At 36.1% G+C, this 24150-nt stretch overlaps 1 protein-coding gene across 1 annotated transcript in view; it reads left to right on the forward strand.

Moving 5' to 3' along the window:
- Positions 1–24150, forward strand: part of ipo11 (importin 11) — a 205409-nt gene that overhangs the window by 126056 nt on the left and 55203 nt on the right. The window contains exons 23-24 of the mRNA XM_058783964.1: positions 20440–20519; positions 22651–22731. Coding sequence (XP_058639947.1) covers positions 20440–20519; positions 22651–22731 — 161 coding nt within the window. The remainder of the gene's footprint in view (positions 1–20439; positions 20520–22650; positions 22732–24150) is intronic.

Raw genomic sequence — 24150 nt, forward strand, 5'->3', positions numbered from 1 at the left:
TGTGCAAAAGATGCTGGAAAACTGAAGAATCTGCAGGACATGGAGGATTTTTTCCTGAAGAACAGTGCTCAGTTTAACTGTTCAGAACAAACAAGGTAATCATGAACAACCATCACAAAACAAAAAACAGTCGTAGACCATCCAGGTAACCACACAGTATTAAGAACCAAGGGTTCGCAAACTTATGAAGGAGGCTATTTTGAGTCACTAGTAACCACTAGATACTGTATAATGTACGTTGTATATTTTTGTTTTCTCAGTGTAAACAAAAACAGCAGATTTGTGCCACAAAATCAATTGCAAGTGTATTTTAACCTAATATATCTGCTGATATTGTCATAATTAATCAAACAACATAAACAAAAAATATTATTTCTTCATTCTTTATTTTAATACTCTGTTGTATCATTGTTTTATAAAAGCTTAAAGCAACATTTATTTCATTGAGATATACTTGAAGACTGTATGCTTTTGTTTTAATTTAATTTTATATTATACAGGTGCATATCAATAAATTAGAATGTCTTGGAAAAGTTCATTTATTTCAGTAATTCAACTCAAATTGTGAAATTCGTGTATTAAATAAATTCAATGCACACAGACTGAAGTAGTTTAAGTCTTTGGTTCTTTTAATTGTGGTGATCTCAACAAATTAGAATATGGTGGCATGTCAATCAGTTAATCAACTCAAAACACATGCAAAGGTTTCCTGAGCCTTCAAAATGGTCTCTCAGTTTGGTTCACTGGGCTACACAATCATGGGGAAGACTGCTGATCTGACAGTTGTCCAGAAGACAATCATTGACACCCTTCACAAGGAGGGTAAGCCACAAACATGCAATACCAAAGAAGCTGGCTGTTCACAGAGTGCTGTATCCAAGCATGTTAACAGAAAGTTGAGTGGAAGGAAATGGTGTGGAAGAAAAAGATGCATAACCAGCCGAGAGAACCACAGCCTTATGAGGATTGTTAAGCAAAATCGATTCAAGAATTTGGGTGAACTTCACAAGGAATGGACTGAGGCTGGGGTCAAGGCAACAAGAGCCACCACACACAGACGGGTCAAGGAATTTGGCTACAGTTGTCGTATTCCTCTTGTTAAGCCACTCCTGAACCACAGACAACGTCAGAGGCGTCTTACCTGGGCTAAGGAGAAGAAGAACTGGACTGTTGCCCAGTGGTCCAAAGTCCTCTTTTCAGATGAGAGCATGTTTTGTATTTCATTTGGAAACCAAGGTCCTAGAGTCTGGAGGACGGGTGGAGAAGCTCATAGCCCAAGTTGCTTGAAGTCCAGTGTTAAGTTTCCACAATCTGTGATGTCATCTGCTGGTGTTGTCATAATTAATCAAACAACATAAACAAAAATATTATTTCTTCATTCTTTATTTTAATACTCTGTTGTATCATTGTTTTATAAAAGCTTAAAGCAACATTTATTTCATTGAGATATACTTGAAGACTGTATGCTTTTGTTTTAATTTAATTTTATATTATACAGGTGCATATCAATAAATTAGAATGTCTTGGAAAAGTTCATTTATTTCAGTAATTCAACTCAAATTGTGAAATTCGTGTATTAAATAAATTCAATGCACACAGACTGAAGTAGTTTAAGTCTTTGGTTCTTTTAATTGTGGTGATCTCAACAAATTAGAATATGGTGGCATGTCAATCAGTTAATCAACTCAAAACACATGCAAAGGTTTCCTGAGCCTTCAAAATGGTCTCTCAGTTTGGTTCACTGGGCTACACAATCATGGGGAAGACTGCTGATCTGACAGTTGTCCAGAAGACAATCATTGACACCCTTCACAAGGAGGGTAAGCCACAAACATGCAATACCAAAGAAGCTGGCTGTTCACAGAGTGCTGTATCCAAGCATGTTAACAGAAAGTTGAGTGGAAGGAAATGGTGTGGAAGAAAAAGATGCATAACCAGCCGAGAGAACCACAGCCTTATGAGGATTGTTAAGCAAAATCGATTCAAGAATTTGGGTGAACTTCACAAGGAATGGACTGAGGCTGGGGTCAAGGCAACAAGAGCCACCACACACAGACGGGTCAAGGAATTTGGCTACAGTTGTCGTATTCCTCTTGTTAAGCCACTCCTGAACCACAGACAACGTCAGAGGCGTCTTACCTGGGCTAAGGAGAAGAAGAACTGGACTGTTGCCCAGTGGTCCAAAGTCCTCTTTTCAGATGAGAGCATGTTTTGTATTTCATTTGGAAACCAAGGTCCTAGAGTCTGGAGGACGGGTGGAGAAGCTCATAGCCCAAGTTGCTTGAAGTCCAGTGTTAAGTTTCCACAATCTGTGATGTCATCTGCTGGTGTTGGTCCATTGTGTTTTTTGAAAACCCAAGTCACTGCACCTGTTTACCAAGAAATTTTGGAGCACTTCATGCTTCCTTCTGCTGACCAGCTTTTTAAAGATGCTGATTTCATTTTCCAGCAGGATTTGGCACCTGCCCACACTGCCAAAAGCACCAAAAGTTGGTTAAATGACCATGGTGTTGGTGTGCTAGACTGGCCAGCAAACTCACCAGACCTGAACCCCATAGAGCATCTGAAGGCCACTGTCAAAGAAACCTGGGCTTCCATACCACCTCAGCAGTGCCACAAACTGATCACCTCCATGCCACGCCGAAGGCAGTAATTAAAGCAAAAGGAGCCCCTACCAAGTATTGAGTACATATACAGTAAATTAACATACTTTCCAGAAGGCCAACAATTCACTAAAAATGTATTTTTTATTGGTCTTATGAAGTATTCTAATTTGCTGAGATAGTGAATTGGTGGGTTTTTGTTAAATGTGAGCCAAAATCATCACAATTAAAAGAACCAAAGACTTAAACTACTTCAGTCTGTGTGCATTGATTTTATTTAATACACGAGTTTCACAATTTGAGTTGAATTACTGAAATAAATGAACTTTTCCAAGACATTCTAATTTATTGAGATGCACCTGTATATACGTATATAAAATAAGTTATAAATAGTCATTTAAATGCTTGCTTAATGTTAATCTTTACAAACACTAATAGTTTAATAATTCAAATGTAATTTCGCTCACACTTTGTTTTAAGGTCCAATTCTTCCTCCTTTTAGAAGCTTTTGCCTAAATAAACTACTAATTTGCTGCATATTAATAGTTAGTAAGGTAGTTGTTAAGTCTAGGTATTGGGTAGGATTAGGAATGTAGAATATGGTCATGCAGAATATGTGATTTTTAAGTACTAATAAACAGCCAATATTTTAATAATAGGCATGCTAATAAGCAACTAGTTAATAGTGAGAATTGATCCATTTTTCATATGTAATAATGCATATAAAATGTGTACATCAAAATGCAGTGATTCCTAAATTCACTTGTAGCATTTAAAACAACTGGTTTTAGTTTTTAGTGTTTTATTTTTGTTTAGAAAATTGCACAGAATATCATCCATTTATCTGTTGTAAGTCATAATATGAAAATTAATGGCATATGGTTTTTTGAGTAGAATAGTTTTGTTGTTGCATCAAAACTGTATTTCACTGGTATTGATACTGTTTCGGTATTATGTCAACCCTAGTATCATCTCAGCAACTGAATTTTCTTCTCTGAAATCTTGTATTCATAGCTGTATCGCTTTTAAAAATGTGAAGTAGGACAAGAAAAGTAAAAATAACTCCTCGACAGAATGTGAAAGAAAAAGTTTGAGGTTGTCGCCAGCACTCTAGCGATCGCAGCGCAGCGTTCGGGCGAGCTTATCTGCCTGAGTGATGAAATCTCATCATCTGTTGTAACTCTGTGTTCTTAGCACTGTTCGACAGGGGAGCAGATCTCTCGCTGTGCGCCAAACAGCTCACTTTCCTCATCTCTCACTGCTCGCAGCTCCTCACCTGCTGAGGTCTGGGATGAGAGGCTCCTGCCACGGCCCTCCTGCTGACTACTGTCTTTCTCTAAATCTGTAGCGTGTGCGTGATACTGAGCTGGTTTACTGTGGCACTCCCATTTGCTTCCAGTTACAGTGAAATGGCTTTAGTAGTGCATTTAGCTTTTAAATGTGGAAATTGGTCTGTGATCACTTGCTATCAAAGTGTAGAAAACAAGCTGCTTGTATTTTAAAGTAGTTGAGGTCAACATTAAAGTAAACCAAGTCTAGTTTAATTTAAAACTATATATATATATATATATATATATATATATATATATATATATATATATATACATGATTACATATGCAATATATATATATATATTTTTTTTTTAAATAATTCAACGGCCCGTCGTCAATTATTCCATACATATATATATTATTCCTTACATAAATGCTACTTAAATCGCTATTGTGAGTAGGATTATTTCTTCTGCATTTCATCCAACACCTCCGTTGCTAATTCCAAAACGTCATTTTAAACCTAGTAACTGAGGCTTGAGCCGTTGATAACAGACTAATAATGCAGTTAATACAGTTAATAACCAAGTTATGAGAGAGAGAGAGAGAGAGATTACCTCTGTGCGTCTCTCAATAATGTTCGGCAGCAATGTCTCTAGTTTTAGTGAAACTTGGTTCCTTTTGTTCACGAACAGTGCCGTTGTTGTTACCTCGCTTGTGAGAAGTCATGTAGTTTTTAAGTTGTTTACTGATAAAATCGTCAGAGTAGCGCTAACAACATTAGCGCGATGTATGTTAGCTTGTGTGCAAACTGTTATGTGTGTGCGGTCTGTGAGGGAGAAAGAGCGGGAGAGATATAGTATGTGCTTTCCGTGTACATAATAAAGCGTAATTTTGTGGCAAAAACATGGACATGATCTGTCGTTTTTATCCATTTGTTTACTATATTTATTTGTTTGGCCAGTGTCGTTGTGGGTTTTGGTTATTTTGCTGTTGTAAGACCTTTGAAATAACAGAAATCATTTGGTGAAGTGATATGGTCATGTAATAGAGTGGGGGAACTATGACTTTACTTTGTAGGCGGATCGGCGGTTAGCATGAAACTGGTTCCCTCGACAAAAAGCCAATGGGATTTTTCCATAAGCTTTTGGATTATCGCAAAAAATAAGCTCTGTGTTCAATCATAGTTCATGAAACTTACACGTTTTGTCTATCAAGATAATCTTCACAAAATAATATAACGTTGATGAATTTTGAAGCATAAATAAAAGCGCCAGAACTGAAAAGCTAAACTTAGGCTATAAACGAACTACAGCACCACGGTCGCTCGCCTTCAGCGTCACGACCACCGTGCTCCCGACAACTGTCTCAAACTTATTTTTAACATGTTTAGTGAAACGTATTTACTCTGTATATGAATTTTAATCCACACTACATGAACCTTTTCATATAAACTGGAATAAATACAAAACTAGAGCCAAAATAAAACTGAAATGAGACATTAGTAATAAATAGTATAGTGAATAAATGAAATAATCTTAACTAAAGGACATTTAAAGCACATATTTCTGTACATTTTGAAATAAGGTGCATTAAAAGTCAATAAATCCTTGATTAATATGAATATTTTAATTAAAAACGTATCCCCGCGTATTTAATCTTTTAAATAACAACAGTTTTTGGATATGGTAATATTAAACTTATTTTAGTGAACAAAGTACCACATTTCAGCTATCGTTTTGTTAGGGTGGATACACAAAATGTTATTTTATCCTTGCTTTACAATCTCTTTCTAACAACTTCATGCGGCCGTACACATTTATTTTTGACGTGGCTTTAAGCACTATGCATCATTAAAGTTTCACTTTCACCACGTAAAGCCAGTAAATGTGGTGTTTACATGTAATAATCATAATATGAATTTACCTACTGTGGTATGAACCCAGAGTCTCCGCATCAGTAAGCCATAAAACGAGCATCTTCCCTCCGAAGACATGTGTCGAATTTCGGGGCAAAGCAAAAAAACATTGTCAAACAACAATATAAAATGCTGTAAACTATTCATTGGTTATCCTAAAATTAATTGTATTGTAAATTATACCACAACTGGAAAATACTAAATTGATATACTGTTCGGCGTGATGACGTTTAATGTCTCCGACAGCACCTGTAGTCCCATTTAGCAACTTGTTAGCAACCGTCTTTTTTAAGAAACGTAACAGCTTAAAAAACTCACAAGTGTGGTGTGACTGGTGTGTTTTATGTCGTAGAATAAAACGTGAAAGTATCTTGAGCCTGTGTGAACCACGGACCTTATTTAAGGGATTTAACCAAAATCCCATTCAAAAAAGCCATTGACTCTGAGACGATGGAACCGGAAGCGCTAAAATGCTAACTCGCTTCCGGGTTTCAGTTCATCTTTTTTAATAAATCTGCAAAAATGTCAACAATTCTGTGTTTTTCTGTCAATATGGGGTGCTGTGTGTAAATTAATGTGTGTGTGTGTGTGTGTGTGTGTGTGTGTGTCTATATATATATATATATATATATATACAGTGAGGAAAATAAGTATTTGAACACCCTGCTATTTTGCAAGTTCTCCCACTTAGAAATCATGGAGGGGTCTGAAATTGTCATGAGCAAATTATTTGAGCTGTTTAAATAATCTGCTTTACAGTTGTTTTTTTATTTATGGCATTGTATTGTCATGGAGACAAAGTTGTAAAATTGTATATAACTATGCAGAAAAGGTTTTGTTTATAGTTGACTTTCCGCACTTAAGTCATGTTGATAAACATTATTTACATCATGTGGTTTATACAGGAACCACTTCATGAAAACCCAGGACTTTCATGGACTTTTTTTCAGCATTTTATACAATACAAAGACTTCATCTAATACATAAAATTTTTCCCAATTGACCTTTTATTTTTCACATCTTTTTTTTTTTTTTCCTTTATAGAAGGATTTACATTTATGTATTTGGCAGATATTTTTATCCAAAGTGACTTACATTGTACTCGAGGAATATGTACATTTACATTTTATCAGTTCTTGCTTTCCCTGGGAATCGAAGAATATACAAGGATATTATACAGACATTTAACTCTTATACAAATTAGGCTAAATAAATAAAGCATTATAAAACCGATACAGCATTTAGACCTACTATTGAAGCTTTTAGTTGAACTCCAAAGCAAATGTTGAACCTGAATAACTTTTCAGATTTATCTTGTATCAGAGGTATTCATTTTTTTTTTTTTTTTTTTTTGCTACTAATAGTTTTTCTTTCCTCTATTTTGTATTGTGCGTGTAAACCACATACACCTTTTCTTTTTTAATTACCTGCACTTTTAAACTGAATTTTCCAGTCAATTTTACAGGTCTTTTAGCCTTTAAAATTTCTAAAAGCTAAATTCGAGCACTTTAAAGAACCTTCTGCGAACCCTGTTACATTTACTGTTTACTGTTTAAACAGTGAATATTTAAACACCCACAGTTTGACCCTATTTACTTCCATTTTATGTGCTTCAATATAACCTTGATTTTTGTTTGTGTTTTTATATGTGTACATATACATAGAAGTCCTGCTCAGTTTGATAAAGCAATGATTTTATATCAGGATACTAAAAAATATAAAATATAAATATAAAAAAAATTATAGAGTTGCTACCTATTACCTTCTACTCAACACTTTGTTGACAAAGTTTTTCATTAACCATGAATGAAAAATTGCAGCACCTCTAAGAACACATTTGATATTAACTGTGGTATACAGAGGTGGAATGGCATTATTCAGTGGGTTAAGTTTGTGCTTTACACATTTACTCTGTGCTATTAGACCTGCAAAGTTACAGGAGTTCAGTGACTTTTCTCGTAGCCCGCATGGGGGTTAGAGCCCATAATGGAAATGTTGACACTTGGTTTAATAAGATTTTCAGAAATGTAATGAACTTCTCTATTTGTGACAGCAGAGCTTCATTAGCAGTGTAAATACTCCTACTCCAGTGGATGAGGTCACCATGCGTATTCTCACACATACAAGGGATGTGCATCTCCATAACTGAGGCCGATACGATACGCACAAAGATCAACCTCAGTCACTGTGGCTACTTATGCTGGAAAGCTAACCTGGTTCAGGGCAGGCAAACTGTCAGGCTAAGCTGAGCTCACTGACCAATAGGAATGCAATGATATTACCACTGACTCATTTCACATACTAGCCTTTCTCTCTGGTTTTATAACAGCTGTACCTTTTATAGTTAGAACAGATACAGTATCTCACAAAAGTGAGTATTATATCTTCTCAAGGGACAATACTATAGAAATGAAACTTGGATATATTTTAGAGTAGTCAATGTGCAGCTTGTATATAGCAGTACTGTCCTCTAAAAATAACTCAACATATAGCCATTATTGTCTAAATAACTGGGTACAAAAGTGAGTACACCCTAAGTGATAACCTACAGTTATACGTCATTTAACCGTGCAAAGCCACATCCTATTCATCATGTTCATGTTTTTGTCTGCTTGACAGGACCATACAAATTTGTGTATCTTGTATTAGAGCAGTTAAAATTTGGTGCTTTAAGTACAGTTCTTTCATAATGACCACTGGATGTTCAACATGGCACCTCATGGCAAATAACTCTCTGAGGATTTGAGAATCAGAATTGTTGCTCTCCACAAAGATGGACTAGAAGTTCGGTAACACCCTGAAATTGAGTTACATGACAGTGGCCAGTGTCATACAGAGGTTTTTTCAAGACGGGTTCCACTCGGAACAGGCCTTGCAAGGGTCGATCAAAGAAGTTGAGTCCTCGTGCTGTGCTTTAGGTGCAGAAACTGGCTTCAAAAACAGATGCTTGAGTGCTGCCAGCATCGCTTTAGAGGTTGCAGAAGCGGAAGGAAGCCTCTTCTGAAGCTGGCTTACAAGAAAGCCCATAAACAGTTTGCTGGAGACAACCTGGCCAAGAGCATGAATTACTGGAAACATGTCCTGTGGTCTGATGAGACTAAGATAAACTTGTTTGGCTCAGATGGTGTCCAGCATGTGGTGACACCCTGGTGAGGAGTACCAAGAAAATTGTCTTGCCTACAGTCAAGCATGGTGGTGGTAGCATCATGGTCTGGGGCTGCATGAGTGCTGCTGGTTCTGGGGAGCTGCGGTTCATTGAGGGAAACATGGATTCCAACATGTACTGTGACATTCTGAAGCAGAAGATGATGCCCTCCCTTCAGAAACTGGACCGAACAGCAGTTTTCCAACATAATAACGACCCCAAACACACCGCCAAGATGACAACTGCCTTGCTGATGAAGCTGGAGGTGAAGGTGATGGAGTGGCCAAGTATGTCTCCAGACCTGAACCCTGTTGAGCACATGTGGGGCATCTTCAAGCGGAACGTGGAGAAGCACCATGTGTCTAACATACAACAGTTCTGTGATGTCATTATAGAGGAGTGGAAGAGGATGCCAGCAACAACCTGTGCAGCTCTGCTGAACTCCATGCTCAGGAGGATTAAGGCAGCGCTAGATAACAATGGTGCCCATACAAAATATTGACACTTTGGTCACAGTTTTGACATGTTCACTTAGGGTGTACTCATTTTTGTTGCCAGTTATTTAGACAATAATGGCTATATGTTTAGTTATTTTTAGAGGACAGTAAATTCGTACAAGCTGCACATTGACTACTCTAAAATATATCCAAGTTTCATTTCTATAGTATTATTTCTTGAGAAGATATACTAAAATGTTTGCTGAAATGTGAGGGGTGTACTCACTTTTGTGAGATACTGTAGCATTAGAACATTACAATCTAACATTGCTCTTTAAAGCATTAACAATCACTAACCTAAAAGTTAAAATCACTAAATTCAAACTACATTTTAACTGCTACAAGAAACACACATTAACTCATCTGAGTTTAGTAATTAGGACTGTATTAGCTTACATTTTATTTACCCATTACAATAGTCCCTTTACAGTTACTGCTATCATAAAATGCATATTTGACTATTATTGCACTCCGTCTGTTTAGTGCGCAGAAGCGCTCGTCCACTCGCGTAAGCGTCCGCTCCTGACAGCAAAATGGATATATTTGCATGATTTCTAACATTTGCCCATGAAAAATATATTCGTGACATGTCAGTTATGCACTGAGGAAAACAAAACATCTCAAATGCATTAAACAGCACATAAATATTCGCTGTTTGCCATGGTGGATCGATTTGATCCATGATCGACATTAAGGGCTGCTTAAGAATAAGCGTGCACAAATTAGTTAGACTGTGTGAACTTACATTTTCGTTTATAACCACTTCAGCCCCGATTGATTTGTTAGGTTATTTCAAGTCAGGTTTTGGACTTTAATCCCCGCTTTTCCTCGGGTCTCCGTAGTGTTGTTGTGATTGGTCATATTCACATGCAGCGGTGATGAGAGAACACACTTGAGAAACAGTTTTGAGAGGAGAAATCAATCTACATATAAAATATTGGTCACAGATTATTGGTCACTTTCTAAATGATAAAAGTGTAGCGCAACCACTAGTAATTATATATAAATAAATCGGATTTTACCAATGAAAATATGTTAGAAATGATACAAATGCCAACTTGTATCCGATGCACACTTTTTAAACCGATGCATCGCATCGTTAACTTTTTTTGCCGATGCACAGAGCGAATCTGGGAATCTTCCCATCCCTAACACATACACAACAGAAATCCTATAATAAGTAGACTTAGGGCCGTGAGATTGCCTTTTAAATGCCAAATAGTTTGCGGCAGTTTTAATAACCTAAGGAAAATACGTTTGTGTGGCTATTTCAATTAGGGCTGTGACGATAACCGCATCACCGCGGTAATGAGATGCCGACCGCGGTGTTATGTACCAACTGGGTGTACCATTATCACCACACTTTTTTTGCAAGGTATTTGCAGGAGGAAGCTAGAGGTCTGCATTCCGCGGGACCCGACCAGATTTCTTGCAACGCGGGATTAAATTCCCGAATAAAACACGGCAGCGGTCGGTAACTCTGGTGTAATTTGAACGGGAGTCGGCAGTCTAACAGTATCCCGCTCCCGACGTCCTTTCAGAACAGCATATCTGCACTTTACTCACTCTTATCGCTCACGCGCTGCACGCACTGACCAGTGCTTTCTGTGTCATGTATTTTATTGCGGGGTCTGTGTGCGCAGCATGTGCATAACGGCCCTCAGACAGAACAGGCAGGTTGTGATGAGTGACAGAGCAGAATAAGGATGGCAAAGCAAAGTGTGGATGCGCTGTCCTTGAAGGACGTTCAACTTGGACTGGAAAATGGTCAGTTTACTGCTAAGAAACCCACGTCAGGCAAGTCTGACTCGGACATTCTTCTCAGGGATGTTAAATTGTTCGGTTAAAAAGTGATTTAATTTCGCAATGTCTACAAGCCAACGGTTTTGTTTATAAATTTAAATGACAGATGTTTTTTTTTTTTTCTCTGCGGCACTTTTCCTACTGTGTTGACAGCAAAATGTTAAACGAATTTTGTATTTTGACAAGATGAATAAAAATAACAAATGGGGGGGTTAGGGTTAGGTGTGTCGTGTGATTAACTGCCAAACCGCGTTATTTGTTGCTTCTTCACCGCGGTAAGAAAAAATCCCATACAGTCACAGCCCTAATTTCAATAGTGCCTCTGAATGTCTGAAATGCCATCGGGCTGATGCCTAAGCCTGTTTGCTTTACTTACAGCAGTTCACAGTAGCACAAAAGTCATTGCTTTTTCAAGAAATATGTTTCTGTGGTGAGTTATTTCACTGTTACTGATGGCAGCGGTTAATGATACTGACAGCACTGGAATTGTCCCTTCTTTCCACCCCGTTTTATCAGGCCCTGCAGTAGAAACTTTCACCGAATTGTCTTTTTTTTTGTTGACCCCAGCGGCAAAAGCCCATAGATTTTCTCAAACCAAATTTGACTTCACCTCATGGACGTTTCAACGACCCTTTGACTGATTTTCTGAAGAGGTGGAAGAATATTTCTTTTTTTTTAGTCCGTCTCACTTGAAACTGCTGAGCATGCACTACTGTGTGTGTGTGTGTGTGTGTTTTTCATACTTGTGGATGTTCGTTACTGCAAGGACAAGTAATGAGGCACCCGCTGTTTCTGACATGCTGAGAAACACTTTGCACGCTATAGATATGCTGTTTGTCTGGATTTCATCTCATCAAAGGATGCTCCATCTGTCTTCTTGAATCTCTATGGTGAATCTCCTGACTTTTTTTTTTTTTTTTTTTATGAAAACATTGGCCTAGATGCTCAGGCTGTTAGCAGTGTTTATTGGCTGTCAAAGAGACATAGCCACAAGCCTTTAGCAAAGATTAGTGCCCATAAGAGATGCTAGAAATGGAGCGGTGTCTACATCTCATAACAAGCTCTCAGAGGCATGAAAATTTTTTTAAACTTTTAAAAGCGCTACTCAAATATCAACAAGGGGCTATGTACAAAGTCAGAATCCACTGACTATGTGAAAACAAAGTAGTACTTCGGTTTTGGAATTTAAAAAAATTAATATCCGTCTTTCGGTTTGTCTGTAGTATCTATCTGTCCATCTGTCATTCTATGTTTCTATTGTTCTGTCTGTCTATCTATCTTTCTGTCGTTCTATCTGCCTGTCTATCGTTATATTTGTCCATCTATCATTCTGTCTGTAGTTCTATCTCTCCATCTGTCATTCTGTCGTCTATCGTTCTGTCCTTCTGTCTGTCCATTATTCTGTCTGTCTGTAGCTTCTATTTACTGTCAGTCTGTCTGTCTATCATTCTGTTGTTTTGTCTGTCCATCTGCCATTCTATGTCAGTCTGTCCTTCTGTCTGTACGCCCGTCCATCTGTCTGTTGTTCTGTCTGTCCATACATCCATCTTCCATCTGTCTGTCATTCTATTGTTCTACCTGTCCGTCTGTCGTCTATCGTTCTGTTCTATCTGTCCATTTATCGTTGTCATTCTGTCTCTTCATCTATCTGTCATTGTTATTCTGTCTGTCTATTGTTCTGTCTGTCTGCCATTCTGTCATTCTCTGTCCATTTATCATTCCTTCATTCTGTCTTTTCGTCCACCTGTCTGTCTTTCTGTCTTTCTATCTGTCCGTCTGTCCATCTGTAGTATCTGTTTATTGTCTTTTATTCTATCAGCCTATCATTCTGCCATTCTTTCTTCGCATCTGTGTATTATTCTGCCAGTCTATCATTCTGTTTGTCCATCTGTTTGTATTATCTATTTATTGTTTGTTGTTCTATCTGTCCATGTGCCATTGTGTCTGTCTGTCTATATCTATCTATCTATCATATATCCATCCATCCATCTATCTATCTAAAGGGCCATTATATCAATAAATTGCTTTTTACAATTGCTCCTTTAATTAAAATACTAAATTAAAAGATTATGGTTGAATTAAATGTTGAAATGTCAAGGTCTTGTCTGGCTGTTGCTCTCAGAAGATCACCTTTTACAAAGCTTCTCTTTCAGTCTCTTTTGTTTCCAGTCACAAGATCTGATTTACAATAAGAGAGAATGAATTTAAATGTCTGTTCTAGTGGAAATCTGTGACATGTCTTTTGTCCTGCATGTTTTGTATGTCTATTCATAACAATGGACCATACAGGGAGAGAGCAGTTTATAATCATCATAACAGTGATGGCACCATTTGAAAATCTGGATCACTTTAATATCCTACTTCAAGAAATAGTATAGAACGAAGATTTCATTTCTGTGAATAAAAAGATTACTGTGTTCCTTATCAGTTGAATAGCCACTTGTATTATGCATAGAAAAGTATAAAAAGGCAGAACTTTTTATGCCTTGTAGCTTGTCATGAAAAGCATAAAAATGTCTGTGGTTTCAACACTGTGCTTAATAGCGCTGGCAAGGAAACGAGTGAGAGTGTCACATCATTCATACATATTGAAATGCAGTTTATTTACATAATTTTCTCTACAAAAGAAGTTTTTAGCACACCGGTGGGGCTCTTCACAGGGTACATCTAATTCTCTACTGCAGTTGAATTATTGTAGCATTATCACCACCTCTGTGACAGCAGATGCATATGTGAAGCTTTTGATTAACATTTGATGGCAAAATGTCTGCCCATTAGCTTGTTTGAGTTTCTTTTAGAAATGTGGCTTCATGTTGACCAGACAAATCTTACAGTTTTTCTTGTGTACATTGATTTCAGTGATATTTCGTATTGTTAAGGTAATGTGTTTACTCTTACTTTGGTTCGTTGCCTCAAGCTATAGCTAGCATGTGACCTTTTTAGAAATAATTTAATGACAAAAATCCACTGAGTTTGGGTTGGTTCTTCGAGAGGTTATATATCGCTTGTCTTGATTTAATGCCAGTGAAAAAGAATGGCAGCCGTGTGAGATTTATAGAGCGGTTTATTTTTTTATTTTTTTTCGCATTGTCAATGCCCTGCACACATCTGTTCAGCTGACAGTTTTTTTTTTTTTTTTTTTTCCTTCATGCCTCTGGGCGCTTTGTGCTTGGCCCTTGGCCGTCTGCACTCTCGAGCACTCAACAATTCTGAAGGCCTCAGATCAGCTCTTAATGTCTTAATGGAGCAAGAAACAATGGCTGAATATTAAAAGGATGCTATCTGGCACAAGGGGCGAAATTATGAGATTTGTTTCCCACTTCAGTGCACAAGCAAATCCTTGTATCCTAGATATTTAAATGGTCACACATCATTATTATAAGCGCTATTCAGTTTTTTCTAGTGTTTCTCTTGAAATTCCACAACTTTTTTTCAGCTTTTTAAAATATTAATAGGATTTTTCCAGCAAATTTGAGCACTTTATTAAATAAAGACACTAACTTCCTCATTTTTATTTGTTTATGAATTTATTTATTTTGGCAATGTTGTCCAGATTTATCATGATTAGCAAAGTTAGAATGAGTACTTTTTCATTATTCCTAGTTTATACTTTAGTAATTTATACATGTAGTCCCTTCCCCTTCCTCAGGATTGTTTAAAAACAAGACAAATCTTTGAATTCATCCATTTTAAAGCTTAGTTGCTGACAGATAGATGTCTTACGCCATTGTCTCTTGTCGTTTTTATGTGTGTCACGTCATGTGCTTCTGTTTTTTAAGACATTGTGTTATGTTAATAATAGTTAAGAAACATGCTGTTTGATCCCATTGTTCCTAATCTAATTGTTGTGTAGTTTTTAGTTGTTCAGGTGAAATGCTTACTATTCAGATTAAATAATTATGTAATTGTGCTGTTTTTTATTGCATTATTGCTTATAGTTTATTTTGGCTCATGTATGATTATTACCTTTTCATTTTCTTGTTTGTAATTTGTATTTGATAGAGGTGTCTGTAAATGTATTTTTGTACTATTTCAGTTACACCAAAGTTGTTGGGTTTTTTTTTTTTTCACCAGTAATGCATCTGCCTTAAAGGGATAGTTTACCTTCAGTTGGTCCCCATTGACTTGCATAGTGTTGTTTTTTTTTTTTTTATAATATGGAAGTCAATGGGGTTCCAGCAACTGAAGGTGAACTATCCCTTTAAGATTTAAAAGTACTTCAAAAGTAGTTCATAGTTAATGCTATTTAATTGCCATTCAGGTTGCTTATACAGCCTATATCAAACTGACGTGAAACTAGAAGGGAAAAAAGAGATTTGAAGTAGCTGTATAGCAGCATGTTTAATCATGCATTAATGGACTGGTCATTATATTCTCAGAGGGAGCAGGGTTTAGTCAGAGCAGGATTAGCTCATAATTCAGTCTGACTGCATTAGTCCAAGAATTCCCAGCTAATTATGCTCAAACATGGATTTGAATACAAGCTCCACAAATATTCATTTACAGTTCCCTGTGGCATCAGTAATAGATTTCAGAGAATCCTAGCACTTTGTTCCTTCCCAGAAAAAAAATATTTTATAATACTCGGATTTAGCTTTTATGGTCTTTACATAAACTCCAGTAATGGCAGTGCAGACATAATGATTGTGTTTTCCAGACATTGGCTTTATTTATTTATATGTGTGGCATTGCCGTTGCTTAATTGACATCACACTGTGCTGTCAGAAGTTTTTTGTCAACTTTTTCAATAAAAAGAAGGGGAAAAAAGCTTTGAAAGGGATGAAGAATGTATCTTTGGTATTAATTGTAGTGTATAATGTACCCTGAATGGTGCTGCACATGTTGGTTTGGCAGATTTATTCAGTGTTACCAAACCTGCTAAATGACATGACATCAGTATATTTTCTATTATAGGCTTTAACTCCATGTGGGCTACTGAAATGTTGACACTTGGCTTATTAAGGTTTTCAGGAATGTAATGAACTTCTCAATTTGTGACAGCAGAGCTTCATTAGTGGTGTAAATATATCTGCTATATCATCAGTAATAGATTGAACACTTCAGAGTTGGAAAAAAAAAAAAAAAAACCTGTGTTATACTCAGATTTTGTGGTTCACCAAAGCATCTTCTCAAAAACCTATTGTAGGCAGTTAGAAGAGAGATTATGATTGTTTGGTATAATTGTTTTTTTTTTTTTTTTTTTTTAAATTTAAGGCACTTTTCTGTCTTAGGTTATTACATAGAAGCTGTTTAATGCAAACAAACAAGCATTTTCAGTTCTGTCATTTCCACCACACTTAAGAGAAATCAAGAAAAATTGAATATTTTTGAAGTGAGCTATGAAATTATAATTTGCAAGACTAAGAACATAAGTGACTTTTTTTATTTATTTGTGCAACTGTCATTTCAACCACAGAATACTAGTAAATTCAGTATAATTTGAAATATGATGGAAATGACCTTTTCATCATATTGGAAAAATGACAAAATATGACACCTATGATGTTTGTACATCAACTGTTGGACATTGTCAGTATGCAAATAAGTATGTCTGTGTGTTTTAACCTGCTTTATTTTAAGTCCACAAGGCCAAAAGTGGCCACAGGTGAAGAATTGCCCAGGAGTTCTGTCGTCTGTGGCTTTGAAATAATATCTTTCATAGAAATAACATCAGTCACTCTGCTTATATTCATTGTACCGGCACATACATTAAATCAGATTTGTTTACACAAAGCCGGAAAAATAACTGCCACCTAATTATGAAATAGCAGGTTTGTAAGTATGAGCCGTGTTGCAAATTTAAGTTCTTTTTTTCCCCTCCATCTTTATTCTGTTCTTCAGCTCGTTTTTTTTTTTTTTTTCCTCTGTATAATAACAGTGTTCATGATGCACTTGTTACTGTGCTCTAGAGGCTGAGCAGAGCTGCTGTTCTTCTGATGACATAAATATTCATGGACTGCACGAGATGGTAGAAATTAATTTGTTTCGTACCTCATCATCATTATCTGTCTGCGAATCATGGCTAGGGGAAGCAGAGGAGTATTTTCATTTATTTATTGTGGAATGGGAATGATTTTAATTTTATTCAAATAATTTGAAGCATTCTGCGGACAGTGTTCTCATGATAGTGCGGTAAGAGGAGGAAGCGTAAAGTGCTCTTGTACAGGAAATGGACCACTCAACGTTGTCGAAAAAAAACCCCATTTCAGAGAACCAGCTGCATTATATGAACATTGTGGGGCTGTTTTGATATATATATTAAAATAGTAAATTTTGTAACAATATTTCACAATATTACTGTGCGTGGTGCGCATTAAAGCTGCAATAAACGAACATCTCCTAACATCTCCTTTTGTAAGTCATATGGGTAAACAAAATAAACGTAAAACATTTTATTTTTGGATATTTTATTTAATCTCTCTCAAAATACCTCTCACAGGAAAAAAAGTAAGTTTTGATATATATATTAAAATAGTAAATTTTGTAACAATATTTCATGATATTACTGTGCGTGGTGCGCATTAAGGCTGCAATAAACGATTATTTTGATAATCGATTAATCTAACTACTATTAGAATGATTAATTGACTAATCATCGATTATTTCACTGAATAACCATTGATTATTCAGCTTTTACACTTAGTTCAAATATTGAGTTATATATATTCTAACAAATAAATAAAGGTAATCACTTCAGCTTTTGAAAATCTTATTATGTAATTACAATAATTATATACAAATAAATATATTTGGCACACAAAATGAGATGACAGAGAGAGAAACTCTCATTCGCTATTTAATTAGCTATGTGAAAAAGTAACTGAATGACACATCATTCTGCCTAACATCTCCTTTTGTAAGTCATATGGGTAAACAAAATAAACGTAAAAGTTTTATTTTTGGATATTTTATTCAATCTCTCTCAAAATACCTTTTAGGGTTATGATAATCAAAACAGTCCTGATCTAGATCAAGCTTTGATCTCTGCAAACCAAACTATAACTTTAACGAAATACAATTTTTTTCCCCACTAATAAATAGATTTTATCACTAGCTAGCTCCACACTGGAGAGCTGCTCTATAACAGAAGGTCAAGTTGTAATTCTAACTAAAAGTGACACTGACTCTGATTTTTCATGTTTAATACTGTAAAACTGATTGGTTTAAGGCTATCTGTTGCATAAAGTACTATATAAATAATCTTGACGTGACTGGACTAGAGTACCGAACTGGAGAGTTTGTGCATTCTTAACTGCTGCTTTCACACCGCTGTCAGTGTTTGTTGTGTTTATTTTGTTATTGAGAGGAAAGCACGCAGCATATATTTACATATTCATCTAAACGCCACTTAGCAGCTTCAGGTTCAGCTGCGTTTGCTCTGAAGCGTTGTCGCCTTCTCTTGAATTGCATCCAGGTGGGCTGAATTACAGTCTTGCATTACAGCGCCACACTGGTCAAACCGCATTATTGCAGGCTCTTACATTAGGTCATATGAGATCAAACAACATTTGTCAACAATTTTTGTATTGTCGATTATGTTGACTAATCATTTCAGCCCTAGTGAGCATAATGGATTTCTTTCAAAATCATGAAATTTTAAATATATGTGAATGTCGATGGATGGATGGATTCATTCCTTCAAAATGGCCTCTGTATTTTCTGTAGTGATTTGTGCATTTTTGTGTCCATCCTGCTGTCAAAGGGGATTGTGATGTTGAGTTTGAACATAACCAGCTCAGAAAAGCAATTTTATCTTTAGATCATCAGCTGAGGATGGCAGAAGTGCTGTGTGTGTCACCGTGAGGTTGTGCAGAATGGAGACCCTCTTGACCTTTGAAAAGTACAAAACGCGCTGCGGTTCCAGGCACAATTGAAGCAGTGATTCTGCCATCTCTCATTACTGTTAACAATATAAGGGTCACCTCATCCTAAAGCCCTTGAAATTCACCCCAAATCCTGTTCAGCCTTTGAGACATTTTTCACTGTTTTTTTCAGCTCAGGTCACCATGGCTTTGTGCAAGGTCATCTGCAAAAGGGAAGTCGGGACAGTCGGCCTCCACGGTGTCCTGATTTTCCCAGTAACCAGTAGAAGTCCATTAAAATCATTTTAAAAGATAATATTAAAGTCTTATTTAACAGGATAAAGGCCACAGTTCAGTTCAAGCTCAATAAGATCAGCCACAACATCTAATTGAAAGTACTGCGTCAAAGTGATTATTGGATTCCATAGCAACTGTAGCAATAAATAGCAAGATAAGCAGCAGATGAGTGGCTTGCTCCTTGCTTGCAGTTGCTCTGTGGAAATACACTCATTGTTCATTGTTGTGCCGATATGTATTGATGTAATTGCTATATGATTACCTCTTTATTTACAGATTAGTGTAGTGTATCCTTGATTTATGTGCTTCACTAGAGCCCCAAAAGGAAAATAGGGAAGTTTGGAAAAGGGCTAATTAAAATTAATTGCATGTATAGCTGAGAAAGGTCTCCATATGAACTTCATTCAAAGACATTACAATATTTTAATGAACACAATGAATAGACATCACAAAGTGGCTTTAGATGTCAATATTTTATTTCCACATCAGTGAACATTGTAAAACACTGTGCCTATGTATATGTATATGTATATGTATATAATATTATTGTTCTAGCATTCATTTTTTATCTTTTAGTTTTTAAAAGGATGTTCATACTTCTATCAAGGATGCATTAAATTAATCAAAAGTGACAGTAAAAATGTTGTTTACATTTTAACCAAAAAAAAATCTATTTCAAATAAATTGTTCTTTTCAAATTTTTATAACAAATATATATATATTGAGCAGCACAAATATTGTCAGCCTTGAAACTGATGATAAATTTTTCCATAATTAATCCCACTTAAACTAAAAAGATGTTGTTGCGTAAAGGTTTAAATGCATGAAGGTCTACCACTGCGGTTGTTTCCTGTTGTCTTGTTTTCCGTCTGCAAGGAGTGTGAGTTCTGGATGAGTCAGAGTTGCGGCGCAGAGTTGTTTGTGCTCCAGACTGATGTTTTGTTATATGAAATGTAACCATTTTCCTGTCTTTCCACACAGCTTCTGTCTCCCTCACTGCTGGTGTTCATGTTCTCTCCTACCTGTTATTTTTCTCTCAGAGATATTGCTCTGTGATATTGCTTCACCCTGGTATCGTTCTTACTTTGTTTCTCTGTTTCAGAACTGAGCTCGGAGAACGTACGCACGTGCTTTCAGATCATCAATGCCTACATTTATCTCTCGGCTACAGATTTCTTACAGGTTGGTGGAAAAAAACTTCAAATAAGCAGACATTCAAAGATGGGAATGGCTGTGTGAACATAACCTTATTTGCACTTTCTCAAAAGATGAATGTGGCATAAATCTGAACAGACTAGTGTGTGATGTTTCAGTTTGAAATATTTTTTAATAATGAGTGACTTCTACAGAGTTGTTCTTGTTTGCAGGACATATTAAGCTCTGTAACTTTAAAAAACAAAAAAACAATACAATTCTATGCAACCTTTATAGATTTTGTGTACACAACTGTAAGTAAATGAATAGAGTGAATAACAGGTTCCAAATAAAAGGTAAAGTGAGCTCAACTGAGGATGTTGATATGTGTTGATATTTTTAATCATCCTCTGAAAATCTGACATTATACCAAGTAATGTTTTAACAAACCTTATTTAAAGTTAGACAAACCGATCCTCAGAATTGATCACATTCATTGCTAATGTTGTCATTTTCAAAAAGTGAATTTAAGGTCTCCGGAACAATCAATTAATCATGAATTAAAAGAGGGTTCCCAAAATGTTTTATTGGGAAACTTCTAATTGGATAACAGAAAAAAAATAAAAAATGATGAAACATCTGGAATATTTCTCATAATTAAAAAAATAAATTGAACTTTACATTAGAAGGTGATAGCAAAAATGGCAACAGACACTATTAAGTGAATAAATAGACACTTTTGTTTACTTAATTTATGATGAAAGAATGTTAACTAAAGATAGGATGTGCGATATATCATCTGCGATAATATCGTAATTGTTGTTTTAACGATGTGCGATTTGACATTGAGTATTTTGCCAAAAACATTCAAAACGCACCCTCGGAGTGCAAATGTGAAATCTAGACAAGTGCACGTACGCATTTAGAGTGCGTTCTTCACTGCATGATTCAGTCTATTAAAATACATTTAGAATGATCACAAATTCAAAACATGAGGGCAGAACATGTATGTATTTTACCACTTTAACCATAGTTAATCAATTTCACACGAAGAGTGCCGTTTTTCTATAAAAAAAAATTACCATGATTACAAATGTGATATTGATTTTTTACAACAGTTCAATAACCAAGTTAATTAAGAGACTTCTGTTTTAGACACCATATTTCCTGTTTTTGCGCTATTTCGACGACAAAAATAATTCCAAACACAGCCACAGCACACAACCATTTAAATGATTCGGTTCAATCGCAATGACTCACTTATTAACAGTGACTTGCTGCCACCTACTGGTGGTTTTAATTTCACATTTAAAGTATCTTTTATTATTTAAATAATTTCAAATATCACTGTTTTATGTTTAATATATCAAAACATTATTTATGCATTTGTTATTGCAGGTTAAATGCATTCATGTCTTGTATTAAACAGTGTGTAAATACATCTAAATGCCACTTCAGACGCAGCTTCTGTTTCCTCTGCATTGCAAAGATGAATTTTGTTGATACTGATATCATTTGTTTGGTAACAGCCCAAATGTCGTCTTACTCTAATTCACTGATTTAATGGACACTTTTAGAGAAATATGGCTTTATAAAGGTACAAATGCCCATAAAATGTAAAAATCAGTTTAAACTTATTGGAAAAGATTCATTTCTATCAGTGTGAACTGACCACCACACAGAATATGAAAAACTTTAGGAATCAGCTGTCTACGGCAGTCCTTAAGATATCAGCACAATAACATATCGGCAAAATATCGTCTGATTATCGTTATCGATAAAATCCCAGAAAATATCGAGATTTTTTTTTTTGTCAATGTCGCACAACCCTAACTAAAGATTTCCCTTTTTTTTATTACTTTTCGTTATTTTAATATTTTATTTAAGCAATAAGCCCTAAGAGGTTGGAACAACTAAGTGGCATGACAATTATTACATATAAAATAAACACAGCAATAAAAAATTATGTATTAATGATAAATAATAATCATTCTGCAAAGCAATGCCAGTTCATCAGTGATGTAATACTGATATATTACAAGTGTATGTTATAAATCAAAACAATGTCTTCAGCCAGTCATAAACAAGGACTGAAACTATTCGTCTTACAACCAGATATGATGCACAGCATGACAGAAATGATTGTGCTCTGTTTTTACATGTGGTCATCTTTCTGTAGAACTATGCTGAAGCCCTTTGCAGATCTTTCTGTGAACTGCTGAGAGACATCACCACAGAAGGCCAAGTCCAAGTTCTGAAGGTACGACTCGATCCTTCCCCGCAAGGCTCTTTTGTGCTCGTCGTCTTGATGCTCTATTGTGAAATGAAGTGCCCTGGCACTGCTGCAGAATAATCACTAGAAAACGCATTCCTCAACCCTGTCGTTTTGGTTTTGAGTAGTCCTCAGTCAGCTCAGCTTTTTTTGAAGCCGTTCTTGACTTCGCTTGCTTTAGCTAATGCACTCGAGATCTTAGATCTGACAGAAGGGGTGTGCTTTTTGACACTGTTTCACACAAACAGTTGGGGCAGATTTTTACTTTGAAGAAATGATGAAAGGGCTACGTGCGGGACCCCAATATTTTAATAACTTATTTTCAGCCATTTTAATTCATTCATTTAGCAGTGTGACCAGTTGGACCTTCTAGCACAGATAATTATCATACAGGGGTCATACAGCTGAAGCATGTCTGATGTGGGCTTCAAAGCGAGGTTCTTGTCTGCACTGCAGTTCCGGTTCTCTCTGGAGGCGGGGGGACAGAGCGCTGTGGAACGGCTGCCAGGATGCTACCATTAGAGATAAAGCTTTTCGTTTTGGCCTCCAGCTGCTCCTTCATAGGTTAGCAGATGCTCATCGGAGACCCCAAGCCAATTTGGAGCATAAAACACGCTCTGCGCCTCCACAGGAAGAGCTGGAGTGCTAGGAAGAGCGACGTTATCCAAGGTTTTGGATATTTGTGTTAATATTAGTGTTGTATTGTGACAGCACTGTGGTTGTGTCATCTCTTAAGGGCATTGTGAAACTTTTCTAATTAACTTTAGTTATTTTTCTCCCTCAATCTTAAGTAGCGTGGAGCGCAGGTGTGTGTGCACGTGTTTACCCGCTCCACATCTTCCATTGTGCCAATAGGCAGCATCTTTCCACGAGAGTGAAGCCAACTTTAATTGGAAAAAACGAGCCCAAGGTTATCTGAGACTTACATGTATATTTTTTGACAGTTTGATAGAAATCCTCATTTTGTGCCTTTTGATGGTGGGAATCTGTGTGTACAAGACGTCTGTTGAAAATAAAAAGTAGGGTATGCTGGAAGAAAAATCAACAGCATTCTCAATCTGTTTAGATTGATTGTTACTGAATCCCTGTATATTATTCCTTCAGAACCAGTTTTGGTGGTCCTTTTGTCCTTACCGTGTCGTCTTATTTGTTGTCTTGTACAAAAGAAACAATAAATTAATAAATTAAATGTACAGTCTTTATATATTAAAATCAGAGATTGTCACTAAGAAGCGTTTGCTATTTTACAAATCTTCTGAAACCATGCAAACAGAATATGCTTTCATTTTTTGTGAAAACTCCTTAAAAATGATCCTTCAGAAAACATTCTAATATGCTGATTTGGTGCTTAAAAAAACATTTATTATTATCAAATGTTGAAAACTTTTTTTTTTTTTTCAGGATCCT

This window comes from Onychostoma macrolepis, chromosome 08 (genome assembly GCF_012432095.1).
Source record: "Onychostoma macrolepis isolate SWU-2019 chromosome 08, ASM1243209v1, whole genome shotgun sequence".
NCBI classification, from domain to species: domain Eukaryota; kingdom Metazoa; phylum Chordata; class Actinopteri; order Cypriniformes; family Cyprinidae; genus Onychostoma; species Onychostoma macrolepis.